This window comes from Schistocerca serialis, chromosome 4, assembly GCF_023864345.2.
Source record: "Schistocerca serialis cubense isolate TAMUIC-IGC-003099 chromosome 4, iqSchSeri2.2, whole genome shotgun sequence".
Taxonomy (NCBI): Eukaryota; Metazoa; Arthropoda; class Insecta; order Orthoptera; family Acrididae; genus Schistocerca; species Schistocerca serialis.
In genome coordinates this window covers 624,273,078-624,289,532 of record NC_064641.1, presented here as the reverse complement: position 1 = coordinate 624,289,532, position 16,455 = coordinate 624,273,078, and the positions used below count along the sequence as shown (strand labels likewise).

Genomic DNA, 16,455 nt, shown 5'->3' with positions numbered 1-16,455 from the left:
CAGAAGCTGTTCAGGTACGAAGAGACTTACAGAGGATATGGCAGCATGGAAGGCTGCATAAACCAGTTTTTAGACTGAAGACCACCACCACCAAGACAATATCCATTTAATGACAGAACAATCTGCTTCACAGAATAAGAATAAAAGATAATGCTTAATGTTCTGTCAATAATGAGGCAAACAGACACAGAGTAAGAGATTATATTCAGATATGGAAAAAAAAAAAAGGAAGAAGAAGAAGAGGAGCAACTCAGCACTCACTTGTAGTGATATATAGAGGTTGCAGAAACCCTACATTAATCTTGCTACACAGATACTTCAACCCAGCTTCTTCCAAAACTTAGTCCAGTACATTAACCACTTCTGAGGAGTACTCTGGTAACATGGCTGAATAAGTGTAAAACTACCGTGGTTGAAAATAGGCAGCAAACATTCCCTGAGTCCTGTAGATTTTACATGAAGAAGAACCTTCAGGGTTGTGAAACAAATAAAGGTAGACATTAACAAAAGGCAAGCAAATCTTGTAAATGTAACATGGTTACTGTCTTAACAATAAACTACCACCATACTTCTAAATTCTATTTCTGCTGTATTTTATAAAGTAAATTAGAAAGAAACCTGCTACTTTGGAAACAGCTACTGCCTACTCAGTTATAACAGATGGCAGCTTGTTTATCTGCTACTGGTAATTTAATATTTTCTCTGTAAATATGTAGTCCTATTTACAGTATACTGCCACTTGTCATGCAGCTATTCTGAGGATGCTGCTACTTGCCATTTTGCTAATAGAACTTTTCAATCTTTGAATCTAGATATTCAGATAATTTGCAGGTGGGGATGGGCTCATAAGGTATTTTTTTTAATTGTTAGGGATTCTTAATTTCTTGTTTTATGCTAGGTGGAAGCTTGTTGAGATATTCAACACCAGAGTACATAATTCCACTCCCAACCTTAGAGAAGCATGTTACACAGGTCATTCTGTTGTTTTTGGTACATATCAAAAATATGTAAGAAGCCTAAAACTGACAACAGGCTTACAATAGGCTGGTTATAAGGATAAATATAATCAGACTTTAGTACTACTACCATTGTGCATGATGCTCCTTTGTTGTCATAATCTGTGTGCATAAGCTGCTGATGTGATTCATCTCAACTTTAACAGCAATTTCTTATAACGGATGCAGCATATTCATGCAAAATGAGCAGCTCATGTGGTACTATCTGTTATAACAAATTCTCCACTGTCTGTGTACTGCTCATGATTGCAGATAATTTACATGATAGTAGGATACAGTGGCAAATACGATATCACCAAAATTTCAGCATAAACCACTCAATGAAATCCAATACGTAAAAACACCATGCCATAAAAATTGTAACTGCTATCATGACATCCCATGTATTGATTTCACCAATTCACAATCAAAGCATTGCCTTCTGACATAACCTAGACCATAGGCTATGTTGCAGGTCAGTATGCTACTAAAATCTAAAAAAATAACAGAAGGAAAATAAATACTATCAGTGTTCTGATCTACTTCTGTCTGTGCACATACATGTAACAACAACATAATTATATGACATATCAAAGCCCTGGCTCTTACAGTGGGCAACCAGTTCAAATCTGCACCATGATCTGCATTCTACATTAAAATATAGGCTCCAAAATTACAGATTGTTGTACATAGCTCTGAAGTCAGATAAATGTGAGTACCACATCCTACTCTTAGTCTCATGGAGAAATGCAATGTTCATGGCAATGTTGCTTCAATTAGCAAATGTAACTGGCTCCACTGGCTAAAATACTGTTAATGCCATCTAATAAGAGGTCTTTAGCACCTAAGTCCAACTCCTGAAAGTACTGCCTTTGTCAACAACATTCACGTTTCTTCAATATATCTCCCTTAAACATTAATAATACAAGGCAAACAAAACAAGATGACATACTTCTCACTATCAAGCCTATACCACCACAGTACTCAACTTGAAAAGGTGGAATACAGTATTTAGAATGGTCGTTAAGGAAGATGTAAGGAAATCAATGCAATATTTTAAGGGTACTTCACAGACTATACAGCAACATCTAGGCTAAGTATGGTAATTTCTATAAACAGCAATATTGCAACTGCAACTGATTCTGATTAATAAACAGGATGCCAATGAATGGACTAGAGCAAACCTCATAGTTAAAATGGAAAAAGTATTCAGGAAATGTTCTTGAAAGGACAACCTATTAGACATAACTACAGAAGTTAGAGTCAATTTTTTTTCCTGAAGAAAATGAAGCTCCTTTTTCTCTGAGTTTACAGCATCCACTTGGTACCACAGATACAGAGCCCAAACAATCAGGAGCAAACAAAACAAGTCAACAGTAGTAGTAACCACAGCAATTTTAAATTACTGGTACCACAGTCAGCTAAAAAGACCTGTACATTCTACTTTTATTCAAAGCAATTAAATAATTATGGTGTTCTAACAAATTACACAAAAATTTCACTTCTAGATAATACAGTTCTCTCTCTCTAAAAGGTCAAGAAACTATGTCAGAAATGTTCTACAGAAATGCAGGAAATAACTTTGGTTTCTGAAAGATACAGGAAAATATACCATAACGTTTATGGAAAGTGTGCAATGCTTAAATGCTCAGAGGCACTGCCAATGGCAAAAATAATTACCAATGTCCATGCATTATTGTTTTAAACCTTTAGTGTTCCACTGATATCCTGGGAGTTATAGAACTTAATCAGCTTGATAAGGATGCAACACGGGCTCCCTGAGCCTTAAGTGAAAGGACTGCCATCAAGTAGTGCAACAAAAACTGGGAAAATACTGATATACAAGTTTACATATCCAAATATGTAATGTTTGCCTTTTCAAACATATTAGTCTCCCTTTACTAATTTTGATGGGGCCTTACCAAAGCTAATGGTCAAATGCGTAAGCTACAAAGCTATTTTCTCTCCAGTTCGGTTTTTTGTGATGTTTTACCTTTAACTTCCGTGCAGCATAATACGCTTCCACTGTTCTTAACTTCTTACTTTCTCTCTCAAATGTTATATGGAAAAGCGAGCTTTAGTCACACAAAAGATAGCGTGCAACGTACCGTTTCTTTTTTCCGAGATATCTTTGCAGGCAACTGTTAACTTTTTACTGTCATTATGAACAATGCTGACCAGTTCCTCCTCTGATGAATCGGTGTCGCTTATGGATTGGGGAAGGGGAGAATATAACGCTCCCTGCCCAGATCCACCGCTGGACATTTAGTGCCTCTTTAATAAAAAGAAATTCCACACAAATCATATAAATATTTCAGAATAAAGCTCCTGAGATACATAACAGTAAGAGAGCTCTGATTAGTACCGTAGAACACGAGGCGCTAACAATAATTTATTTTCTTTTGAACATCCAGCATAGCGCCAAAAAATAAAACTATACACAAATAATACGTCGCCGCCTAATACTTAAACAATCAACGCGGCTCAGCTAATTCCGCATTGCCTTTAATGTCAAACATTCGCTAAATTTCTGTCGGCAAATACCAGATGGCACCACCGCTAAAATCTTGCCTGAGATGTTGTTCTACGGGAAGTAATGCGCGGGAAGCTTTAAATAACAATTAATCAACACTCGTCTAATATTAAGCCGCCAGCTTATCCTTATTGGTTGTAAACACAGCTAAATTTACAGTTAACAAACATACGGTTTATTCTAATTTTAGTATCATTGTTAAATTAGTTTGAAGATCATTTTGAGATGATCATAATCTATTTTGGTAATAATTACTTTTAGGAAATTATTAAATTGAGAGACATTGACGAGCAGTACACCAAGTCCTTTCATTCATACATGAATTTTTTCATCATTACTAACTTTTCTACAAGAGCGTGTTTACAATGTAAATGGCATGTTACTATAAACATAGCTAGGTCTAATTTGCGTCTTCGGGTCGATACCACAATGCCTATAGGTGATGACATCTCGATCGCGAAAGATTCAAGTCCTTGAAGGGAGGCGTATTCACAACGAACGAACGATAGGGTAAACCAACCACTACCAGAATTTCCAGTAGGCACGTCCAGTGTAAAATTAACCCTACAGCCACGGAAGAATATAGGTCCATTTAATATAACTGCTTGGGCTGTTCCATTTCCTCCTAGTTTATTCTCAAGGCTAATAATATGTTTGTAGACAGGCATGCGGTGGCGGCGTTGACGATACACACAACAACAACAGCCAATAGAAGAAACAATGAAGAGTGGGGGCTTAAATAGAAGAAATTGTTTGTGCCATAAAATTGTGAAATAACTAAATCCTTTTCAAAAAACTAAATATCGACAGAAAATTATGGCACGTTTTTCGACTAATGAGAATGAGCTATCAAATGCGTGAAACGACGAAAGACTGACACTATGGACTTTAATATTTATTTTATTCTATCTATTTCACCTAACACTGAATCTGATTTATACTGACAAATCTTTTCAAACAAGACCTCAGTTGGTTGATCGCCACAGTATAGTGCACGCAGAATAACGAGGATGATAGATGCGCAGTCGGCAGGGCATGCTTTGGGAGAGCGGTAATGGTCGGTGTTGCAGGCAGGCGATGCAGGATAAATGCTGAGCAGTGGAGGGGAAGTGCCGTTCTAAACGGAAGCCTTTATGTATATATTATGTGGAGCTCTTACACTTCCACACTTGCATGATGACCATTCAAAAAGCTCTACTGTCACCTCTGCTTTGGCTAGTATCTAAAAAGAATCCTGCCATAAATGTAACAAAAGCAGCGATTTATTTTCACCGGGCTTGTTAACTATTTGCAACTTACACAGAAGAATCATGAGTGGTGAATTTTTTGAGTAAAACCTACACTTCTCTTGTTGCCACTTTAAAACTTGTTTCTTTTGCTAAAAACACAGTGGAGTTAACACACTGTCACCTCACTAACATATTGTGCAGACACAACTGTGATAGAATTCTGAAAGAGTGGTTTATTAATTTCATTACGTTACGAACTGAGGAAATGTAACGTCAATAACTTATGAAAAAGCACATCCTTGGTACAAAAATAAGCGTGTAATGTCTTCATTTATGTCGTTCCAAAATCCACAGTATTTCTCATTTCACCATCGAAAAAGTATGTACTAAGTGGAATAACATGATAGATAATTAAGTGCTGCATAGTAACCATATGGCAAAATACTCTTCTCTTTGCATGCTGTCATTTGTCTAAATCTCACTTCAATATTTCAAACAGTTTATGAAATACGAGAAATTTTGTGGCTATTTCATTCTGCCTTTATGGCTGATGCGTGCGATCACATCACATCAGATCAATTTTCTGGAGACTGATGATGGATAGAGACATCCACCCAAACCTAAAAAAAAAGAAAAACAATATGTTAGCTAAAATTCATATGCAACCACATATTATGTTACACGTACCAAACTCAAAATCATAGTGACTCCTATTTTTCATTGCAAACTTTTTCGAGATTTGCGCTGTGTCTTACTTAAGTGCAAATATCACAGTAACTATGACCATTAACGAATGATGGGCATGTGATCACGAGGTTGACATATAGAGCTATAAGTAATGGGGGGAAAACGATATTTTTTTATTAAATAGTTTCTGTAAAATCGTTTGAGAAAGACTGTTGGATGAACGCCTCGATTTATCATTATAGCGTGTCGCCGACCTGCTGGAAGCGGGCAAACGATGTCTGCCTACCCTTCCAAACAAATGAGTGAACTCGCTCAGAGCTTTGGACGAAAACTGGTCATTGTGTATTGGCCACAGTATCTGGTGCGGACTCTACTAGCTTTCACATTTTTACCAAAAAAACGTCATCATCGCCAGGCATTAGGTATCTAGTGTAGGATTTTGGTCTTCAGTTATGAACATCCACGCACAATTGTGTATGTTTTAATGTCACCTATCCAATTTTCATTAAATCGTTGTCTCAGTGTTATCTTATATTTTGGAATCTAGCAAAACAATTCCTTGGTCTACCCACCATTTATTTGTCTGGATACATGTCCCACCTATCTCCATTTAATTTTTATTGCAATCATAATTATGTCTTTCACCCTAGTTGTGTTTTCTGATTTGTTTGTTTATCCTCCAGTCCCTGATTTTAATTTCCAACATGTAATTTTCCATTTTTCGCTGAAGAACTATTAATTTCTTCATTACTATCATGGTAAACGCTCATGTGACAATGTCATAAGCCACACCTACACCATTTTATGTCACTACATGTACATGCTACCTGTCTTCTGAAAGAAAAAAGAAAACGATTTTTGGAAGCCGTTTTTCGGTGTCGTTTTTACATGTTAAAGTCTGCAGCAGATTTGCTAGCGCAATTAAATATGGTGCCTGTGAAACAGCTGTCACAGTTTATGAATAGTCTGCACAGTCGCTATTTCTCTTCCATTAGACGAGGTGTACAAGGCTTCAGTCTAATATTTCTACTTATCCTTTACTGTACAAAAAGCCATTCTGCCTATATTTGCTAAAAATGTTTAAAAACAAGACGAAACCTGAGAGCTCATACATGTTCAAAAGCCGGTTGCGTTTATATGGGAGCGAAAATCATTGCGGAATTGGAAAATTGACAGCCAGAAGCAGGCTTCCAGAATCGATTTTGAACTTTTTACATGATCACCCAGAAGCGCTATTGGGAAATCGGTCTGCAATATCCACTTTTGGGAGCCACATGTCAATGTTGTGTGTGTGTGTGTGTGTGTGTGTGTGTGTGTGTGTGTGTGTGCATTAGTCCTGAAGCATCGACTGAACACCGACCAGTGCAGCGCCGCAACACGGAATCAAGAAGGCTCTGATCTGTGCACTAATGGAAAGAGTGGGCATCAGCACACCACCAAGAAGACAGAGTTCAGTGCCCCCTGACAGTGCTGATATAACCAGCCGCCCATCGCTGGTCGGGCCGAGTTTGGTCGCAGTCTTCGAGAGTATCAGTACTGAGTATTAGGAAGACTTTACTTAACCTGCATTCTGCGAGTGGTAATAGAGAGTAAAGTCTTTGTATATAGGAGGCACAGGAAGTTAAGTAGTTTTTCTTTCCTTAATAGTATTAGGAAGACTTTACTTAGCCTGCATTTTGTGAGTGGTAATAGAGAGTAAAGTCTTCGTATGCAGGAGGCACAGGAAGCACAGGAAGTTAAGTACTGTTTCTTTCCTTAATAGAAATAAATTTTCTGTTAATTAGTAAGTGTTTTGTGCAGATGATTTTGGATTCTTGCTGCCAGTCATTGTAACTTCTCACCTTCCTTGTTTGAGTCAGTGCTGACTTCCACAGTAGCTGACACAACAGTGAGAGTTCATATCTGATACACCAGAAGCTTAAGTTTTGAAAACATGTTTAACTGACCAAAAGCATTTTGGTAAGTGCGAAACCCATTTTTACAATCTGTTTGCTTCTTTTTCATCTAGTCATCATATTTACTTACCCTAAATACATTACATTACTCATATTTTATGGATCTCACATAAAAGAGGGAAAGGGGGGGGGTGAGTTAGAAAGAACCAGATATCTACAGTTTATTTCACTATAGTACAATGAAATTATTTAACATTATGAAATATCCTAAACTATCAATTTTAAGAGTTATTATGAAAACTTTCCGTAGAATAAAAAGAGTAGCCCAACAGGAAGTTCCTTAATTCACTGTTAAATGCCACTAAACTATCTACAAGACATTTCATACACACCTACAGGTTGTTGAATACATGTGTTCTTTTGCATCTGATTTCCTTTTGTACTAATTTTAACCCCATACGGTCTTTGAGGAGACTGCTTTTTAGCCTAGCGCTATATTCATACTTTGCACTATTTTTTGAAAAAAAAAGAGAAATTTTGATAATGCTTAAGGACAGTAATGAATATATGAAATTCCAGGTTTTATTTTGAATGTTCTGGAAGTAACAGTAGATATAATTACTACAACAATCTTCTGTATTCTGAAAACACTATTCTGTAAATTGAGTTTCACCGACGAAAAGTTTTTGTAACCCTATCAGCTAATGAAAATATACAAAATAACCTAACGTCTTCATTTTATCAGCTGTAGCAGTAATAATGCATACCGCAAATGCAGTTAATTAAGGCTTTGGTTGTGGGTTTCCAATTAAGGTTTTGGGTTCTCTGTGGTCCCAAAAATTGTATACTATCTACTTCTTTCATTTTACTGTGTTTGCTATTTTAAGTAGCTTGAAGAGTGCTATGAGAAACATTGAATTTTATTTACAGTAATAATTTGTGAACTCGTAATTGGAATGTCACTGATCTTGTGTTGTAATGTAACAAAAAACAGTTAGTCCTGATCACAAAAAGTACTGTTTATCACAGTTGATGACAAGCACTTCCTGTAATTAAAAAATCCCCACATATAGACTCCATCGATCGCCAGTGGAGACATTACTGGCATGAAGATGGTCTATGTATATGACTGAAACCGGTTACTATACCATAAAAATAAATACCATTTGCGATCTGCACTGATTGTTCTTTCATGTATTTACTTTCTTCTGCCACAGATTAAATAACAATCAATTTGGCATGAATCATTTGTTGAAGTACTCGAAATGTTTCAGTAACCACTTTTTCAATAAGTGGGCTGCTAATCCTCTTTATTCCTATATTTCCATTATCTGCAAAAAGGACAAAATTTGCATCATCTGACACTACAAGTGACTGATCATTCATACATATTAGAAATGGCAGGGGACCCAAAATGTCCAATTGCTTCAGACCTTGAATACTCATTGTTATGTAATCGATATACCCTAAAGAGCGAAAGAAACTGGTACACCTGTCTAATTGAGTCCCTACAAGCACACAGAATTGCCGCAAAATGACGTGGCATCGGCTCGACTAATGTCTGAATTAGTGCTGGGAGAAACTGACACCATGAATCCTGCAGGCTATCCATAAATCCGATAGAGTACGAGGGGGTGGAGATCTCTTCTGTACAGCACGTTGTAAGACATCCCAGAGGGGAGTTTGGTGGCCAGGGGAAGTTTTTTAAACTTAGAAGAGAGTTCCTGGAGCCACTCGGTAGCAATTCTGGACGTGTGGGCTGTTGCATTGTACTTCTGGAATTGCAGAAGTCCGTTGGGATACGTAATGGACATAAATGGATGCAGGTGATCAGATAGGATCCTTATGTACACGTCACCTGTCAGAGTCGTATCTAGATGGATCAGAGGTCCTACATCACTCCGACTGCACACGCCCCACACCATTACAGAGCCCCCTCCAGCTTGAACAGTCCCTTGCTGACATGCAGGGTCCATGGATTCATGAGATTGGCTCCATACCCATACACGTCCACCCGCTCGTTACAATTTCAAACGAGACTTGTCCAACCAGGCAACATGTTTCCAGTCATCAACAATCCAATGTCAGTGTTGATGGGGCCAAGTGAGGCGTAAAACATTTGCTGAAGGGTTGCACTTCTCTCACGTTGAACGATTCTCTTCAGTCGTCATTATTTGCTACTGACAGAAGCAAGTCATGAAAAATATCAGAATGTTTGGAGTAATATTTGAGCTGTTCGTTATCTGTTGTTGTTGTTGTGGTCTTCAGTCCTGAGACTGGTTTGATGCAGCTCTCCATGCTACTCTATCCTGTGCAAGCTTCTTCATCTCCCAGTACCTACTGCAACCTACATCCTTCTGAATCTGCTTAGTGTATTGATCTCTTGGTCTCCCTCTACGATTTTTACCCTCCACGCTGCCCTCCAATGCTAAATTTGTGATCCCTTGATGCCTCAAAACATGTCCTACCAACCGATCCCTTCTTCTAGTCAAGTTGTGCCACAAACTTCTCTTCTCCCCAATCCTATTCAATACCTCCTCATTAGTTACGTGATCTACCCACCTTATCTTCAGCATTCTTCTGTAGCACCACATTTCGAAAGCTTCTATTCTCTTCTTGTCCAAACTGGTTATCGTCCATGTTTCACTTCCATACATGGCTACACTCCATACAATTACTTTCAGAAACGACTTCCTGACACTTAAATCTATACTCGATGTTAACAAATTTCTCTTCTTCAGAAACGATTTCCTTGCCATTGCCAGTCTACATTTTATATCCTCTCTACTTCGACCATCATCAGTTATTTTACTCCCTAAATAGCAAAACTCCTTTACTACTTTAAGTGTCTCATTTCCTAATCTAATCCCCTCAGCATCACCCGATTTAATTTGACTACATTCCATTATCCTCGTTTTGCTTTTGTTGATGTTCATCTTATATCCCCCTTTCAAGACACTGTCCATTCCGTTCAACTGCTCTTCCAAGTCCTTTGCTGTCTCTGACAGAATTACAATGTCATCGGCGAACCTCAAAGTTTTTATTTCTTCTCCATGGATTTTAATACCTACTCCGAATTTTTCTTTTGTTTCCTTTACTGCTTGCTCAATATACAGATTGAATAACATCGGGGAGAGGCTACAACCCTGTCTCACTCCTTTCCCAACCACTGCTTCCCTTTCATGCCCCTCGACTCTTATAACTGCCATCTGGTTTCTGTACAAATTGTAAATAGCCTTTCGCTCCCTGTATTTTACCCCTGCCACCTTCAGAATTTGAAAGAGAGTATTCCAGTTAACGTTGTCAAAAGCTTTCTCTAAGTCTACAAATGCTAGAAACGTAGGTTTGCCTTTTCTTAGTCTTTCTTCTAAGATAAGTCGTAAGGTTAGTATTGCCTCACGTGTTCCAACATTTCTACGGAATGCAAACTGATCTTCCCCGAGGTCCGCTTCTACCAGTTTTTCCATTCGTCTGTAAAGAATTCGCGTTAGTATTTTGCAGCTGTGACTTATTGAACTGATAGTTCGGTAATTTTCACATCTGTCAACACCTGCTTTCTTTGGGATTGGAATTATTATATTCTTCTTGAAGTCTGTGAGTATTTCGCCAGTCTCATACATCTTGCTCACCAGATGGTAGAGTTTTGTCATGACTGGCTCTCCCAAGGCCATCAGTAGTTCTAATGGAATGTTGTCTACTCCCGGGGCCTTGTTTCGACTCAGGTCTTTCAGTGCTCTGTCAAACTCTTCACGCAGTATCTTATCTCCCATTTCATCTTCATCTACATCCTCTTCCATTTCCATAATATTGTCCTCAAGTACATCGCCCTTGTATAAACCCTCTATATACTCCTTCCACCTTTCTGCCTTCCCTTCTTTGCTTAGAACTGGGTTGCCATCTGAGCTCTTGATATTCATACAAGTGGTTCTCTTCTCTCCAAAGGTCTCTTTAATTTTCCTGTAGGCAGTATCTATCTTACCCCTAGTGAGACAAGCCTCTACATCCTTACATTTGTCCTCTAGCCATCCCTGCTTAGCCATTTTGCACTTCCTGTCGATCTAATTTTTGAGACGTTTGTATTCCTTTTTGCCTGCTTCATTTGCTGCATTTTTATATTTTCTCCTTTCATCAATTAAATTCAATATTTCTTCTGTTACCCAAGGATTTCTATTAGCCCTCGTCTTTTTACCTACTTGATCGTCTGCTGCCTTCACTACTTCATCCCTCAGAGCTACCCATTCTTCTTCTACTGTATTTCTTTCCCCCATTCCTGTCAATTGTTCCCTTATGCTTTCCCTGAAACTCTGTACAACCTCTGGTTCTTTCAGTTTATCCAGGTCCCATCTCCTTAAATTCCCGCCTTTTTGCAGTTTCTTCAGTTTCAATCTGCAGTTCATAACCAATATATTGTTGTCAGAATCCACATCTGCCCCTGGAAATGTCTTACAATTTAAAACCTGGTTCCTAAATCTCTGTCTCACCATTATGTAATCTATCTGATACCTTTTAGTATCTCCAGGATTCTTCCAGGTATACAACCTTCTTTCATGATTCTTGAACCAAGTGTTAGCTATGATTAAGTTATGCTCTGTGCAAAATTCTACAAGGCGGCTTCCTCTTTCATTTCTTCCCCCCAATCCATATTCACCTACTATGTTTCCTTCTCTCACTTTTCCTACTGACGAATTCCAGTCACCCATGACTATTAAATTTTCGTCTCCCTTCACTACCTGAATAATTTCTTTTATCTCGTCATACATTTCATCAATTTCTTCATCATCTGCAGAGCTAGTTGGCATATAAACTTGTACTACTGTAGTAGGCATGGGCTTTGTGTCTATCTTGGCTACAATAATGCGTTCACTATGCTGTTTGTAGTAGCTAACCCGCACTCCTATTTTTTTATTCATTATTAAACCTACTCCTGCATTACCCCTATTTGATTTTGTATTTATAACTCTGTAATCACCTGACCAAAAGTCTTGTTCCTCCTGCCACCAAACTTCACTAATTCCCACTATATCTAACTGTAACCTATCCATTTCCCTTTTTAAATTTTCTAACCTACCTGCCCGATTAAGGGATCTGACATTCCACGCTCCGATCCGTAGAATGCCAGTTTTCTTTCTCCTGATAACGACGCCCTCTTGAGTAGTCCCCGCCCGGAGATCCGAATGGGGGACTATTTTACCTCCGGAATATTTTACCCAAGAGGACGCCATCATCATTTAATCATACAGTAAAGCTGTTCGTTATCTATCTTCAATGAAATTTCTTCATTTTTCTGATTTATTTTTAGTGTTTCATTTTTTACTGTCTTGTTTCTTTTGTTGTATTTATTGTCTTGTCACAATTTATATGACTGTTCATTTAATTTTAATTTTAATAATCAGCGGCCTCAGTAGCACCATTTACCTAAAATTTTCCCAGGTTTCAGTCAGGATAACCCAACCTTCTTCAGAATAACAGTAACTACCGTTTGTCCATAGTGGACATCGTCAAGTTAAATCAATAAATCCATAAATTTACCTTTACTCATTTGTTGAATTGTAATTACATCTTGACATTATAATGGACCTGTTTACAATTTTAAGGAACAGTTTGTAATGTAATTTAGCACAGTCACTAACAGCATCCCTTGACACTAAGCAGAATTTCCTCTTTGTTTTGTCTGCTGTTCAGATTGCATTTGTAGCTGAGGGACTAGGGACATTTAATGTATTTACGCAGATTAATTTATTAGGCCAACAGAGTCAAAGGTACCCTAGAACTGCGTTAGAGAATACATCATATTTTGTATTACCACCTAATGGGCTGTCTATATCTTTCTAGTCTATTTATCAAATAGTTTTTTAATCTCATTTTCATTTTTTGCCTCCGTAGTTTTTCAGTTATTTTTATTTGTCACGTTTTCTGATTTTAAATTTCGAAATCTTCATTTCAAATCAGAAATTCAAATGCACATCATTGTCCTTTCAATTAAAATTTTAATGTGGTTTTATGACAAGCTAAGGACTAATGTCGAAATTCAGCATTTCTGCAACCATGCCCCAGTAGTTGGGACAATGGGCAATGTTTCTTTCGGCTGCACTTGGTGAGCATTTTACGTGACACCTATAGGAACATGGCCTGCCATATTGTGTATTGAAGCTAAGTTTTCCACCAGGCCGATGATGTTTACAGTTGAGCTTTGAATTGACACCTGCGGTGTATAGGCTTATGCTATGAGCCAACCAACATTCTTCTTGACGGAACTGCCAGCCCCATACAGTCCAGCTGCAGCATAAGTGGGCTGAGGGTCAAACTAAGGTCCTCCAGACCTTAGTTACTGAGAACCTGCTAACGCCACCTGCCTTTCTCCAGACACTGGTCTGGGGTTCGACCCTGTGTAATGCCACTAAATATTGCTGAGCTGAATGTTTCCCACTCTGTTCTTAGTTATGAAAACCAAGGCACCACTGTTTGACAGCACTGCCAGACAGCTTGGATGTGCAGCTAAGCAAGATCATTTACTTCAGAGATGTGTGTTTAAGAATGGCTAATAATGGTGGATCTAAGACAGCCTGCCCTAGTCAGACATTCATCGATCACTGCCTCACACTTGCCTTCCAAGGGTGTGTATTTACTATGTCTGCCTAATAGGAAAGCCAACAAATTGTGTCAAGGTTCACTCACGTTTAGCTACAAAAAAATTTTCTGGAATACGAAAAGTGAATCAACAGAATTTGCATATTTGCAAAGCAAAACTACTAGAATGTGGATATGATTCACTATGGTTAATACAGATAATTTTTATTTCATGAACCTAAAATCATTGACATTATGGACTTGGATATTTTAGAAAACAGGCTGATGACTCAGTTGAATGAGAATGAATGAGAAAAACAATGGCAAAATCTTCTAACATGAAGACCATTCAGCTCATGCCTGCAAATTTTTGTGAAGGTATCTCATTAAAATTTTGTCTCACTGATGAACAGTCTTCCACGGATGTGTAAATTATCTATTTAAGCAGTGACTGCCTTGATCTACTGATTTTCTTATTACAGGATTTGTGAAACATTTGATATCTCCATATTTCCACAGGTACACAAAACTGCTAAAATGTTTTTCTAAAAGACGCTCTGTGAAATTTAGACTAGTTACCTGCATTTTAATTGCCAGATTTCAAGCATGCATTCTCATTGCACAGAGATGAAAATTAATTTCATTGGTTCTTCACTGGACATAACAAATAAAAACACTTCAAATGAGAATAAATGTTTACAGATTTAGGAATTGTCACTGTCAAAGCATGGAAAGGTACGCCAATTTACTAATGTGTGTTTGTAAAGAAATATGTTCATTATGAGGGCGACTCAAAATGTGAGAACTGTAAATGTACATGAGTGTATGGCAGTCAGTAATAATTCTGCAAGTAAGGAGAAATGGGGCATAAATAATTTTATCCGTTGTCAGTTACAAGGAGAAGAAAAATAAACAAATACAAAAATGCAGATGAGGGGCTATTGGAACTACATAACACGATGAGGGTGCTGGAATTAATTGGAGAAGGTGTTATTAATCATGAGATCGAACGATTTCATAAAGTTGTGGTCCTGCCCAAGGACCTGACAAGTTAAGGGCGATTGATGGAATGGAACAGAATGTCATGTCACATCAAATTAAGATATTCCACAAGGTGTTTCAAATGGTTGCACTCACACAGGCTGTCAGTGCCATAGAACTTCACATCACATCAAGTCACGTCACTGTCAATGGTTATGGAGAAGGAAGTTTTGACGTTGAAGTTTGAGGGGCAAACTGTGTCGTTGTCTGTTAATGTTGGAACTTAACCTATTTCGTTGCACTTCCTATGTTGTAATAATGGATTTTACACTTTTGTTTCTTCTTAATCTTTATTTTACTATTTTGCACTGTGTTCATGATAAATTGCAAATTCTGCATGACTACTTGTATATTTTTTCCATAAGAGATACCAAATACATGAAAGTGGAAAATGATTTAAGTTTTACAATTACAGAACGGCGGTGATGCCTGTATTTCATATAAATAAGGACATAAATTGATGAAGCAGTTTTCATTAAATAAGTTTTTATTAAGTAAAAAAATGCAGCTCTACTGAAGGAGAAAAATATAAATGCTTTTGTAGTTATTTGCTACATAGGAGAACGAAGTCACTCTTTCGATGTTGTTACACTTCTCAACAATTTAGCATGCAAAACTAATCAAAAATATGCTTCATGAAATTTGCTTTGGCCAGTAACAAACTTTATAGTTGCTAGTTTCTTAGTTCCTATAATATACTCTGGCTTTATGTATCACAGATGATATCCTATAAACTCACTTTTCCCCTTCAGGGCTGTGCTAAGACAACTGAAGTGATGTGTCATCTAGTGGTAATATGCTCTGACATTGACATGATATGACGTCCTGTTCTTCTGACATCTGGTGTAAATCCGCCTTTGAAGTGTGTTTTCTTGATGGCAGAGCAGTGTGAAGAAGTTGGTTAACCTGTAGAGCTAACATGTATGTAACGTATTGTGGAGTCAACAAAGGTTGGCACTTAATATTTAATGAAGATGTCTTGTTACCTAGTAGGTGATAACAATTTTGTAAAAAAAATTTCACTCTAAAAATTTGTAGGAAGGAACACATATTTATTAGAGAAATGTAACTGCAATTTTGTGTATCAGACACAGTGTCATCACTGAAAATGTCAAAGAATCATTACTGGAAAAGAAAAAGTTAATCTTTATGATCTCTGCTTGTTATCTTTCTGGCATGGTCTCTTCTCATGTTCTGATGAAACTGGTGTGAACTGTACAAACCTCTTGATTTATTTGGGGAAATAGAAAAGTATTCTGTATAGTTTACATGTAAAATATACAGTATAAAACATGTAAGTGTCTGTGAGTTAGTTAATCATCAACTATTTTAATCCAAGACAATAGTAACCAAGAAAACTTAGCGACATTAAGGCCCAATTCGCCTCCATTATGACTAACATAGGAACAACTACTGAAAGAAGTGGCGACATAATGGACCTTACAGGGATCACAAGAAACTGAAAGCCAAAACATAAAAATTCAAAACATTTATGGACACTAGACTGT

The 16,455-nt window shown here is 37.5% G+C and overlaps 1 protein-coding gene across 2 annotated transcripts in view; it reads right to left on the bottom strand.

Moving 5' to 3' along the window:
* LOC126475432 (protein FAM234A) overlaps positions 1-3,538 on the bottom strand; it is a 119,936-nt gene extending 116,398 nt beyond the window's left edge. Inside the window, exons 1-2 of one of the 2 annotated variants that reach the window (XM_050103282.1) lie at positions 3,361-3,538; positions 3,104-3,269 (exon numbers count right to left, since the gene is read on the bottom strand). In XM_050103282.1, the coding sequence (XP_049959239.1) occupies positions 3,104-3,260 (157 nt within the window). In that variant the 5' untranslated portion in view covers positions 3,261-3,269; positions 3,361-3,538. Of the gene's footprint in view, positions 1-2,988; positions 3,270-3,360 lie in introns of those variants that run through there. The other variant, XM_050103283.1, reaches the window with a different exon arrangement.
* Positions 3,539-16,455: the final 12,917 nt, after the last annotated feature.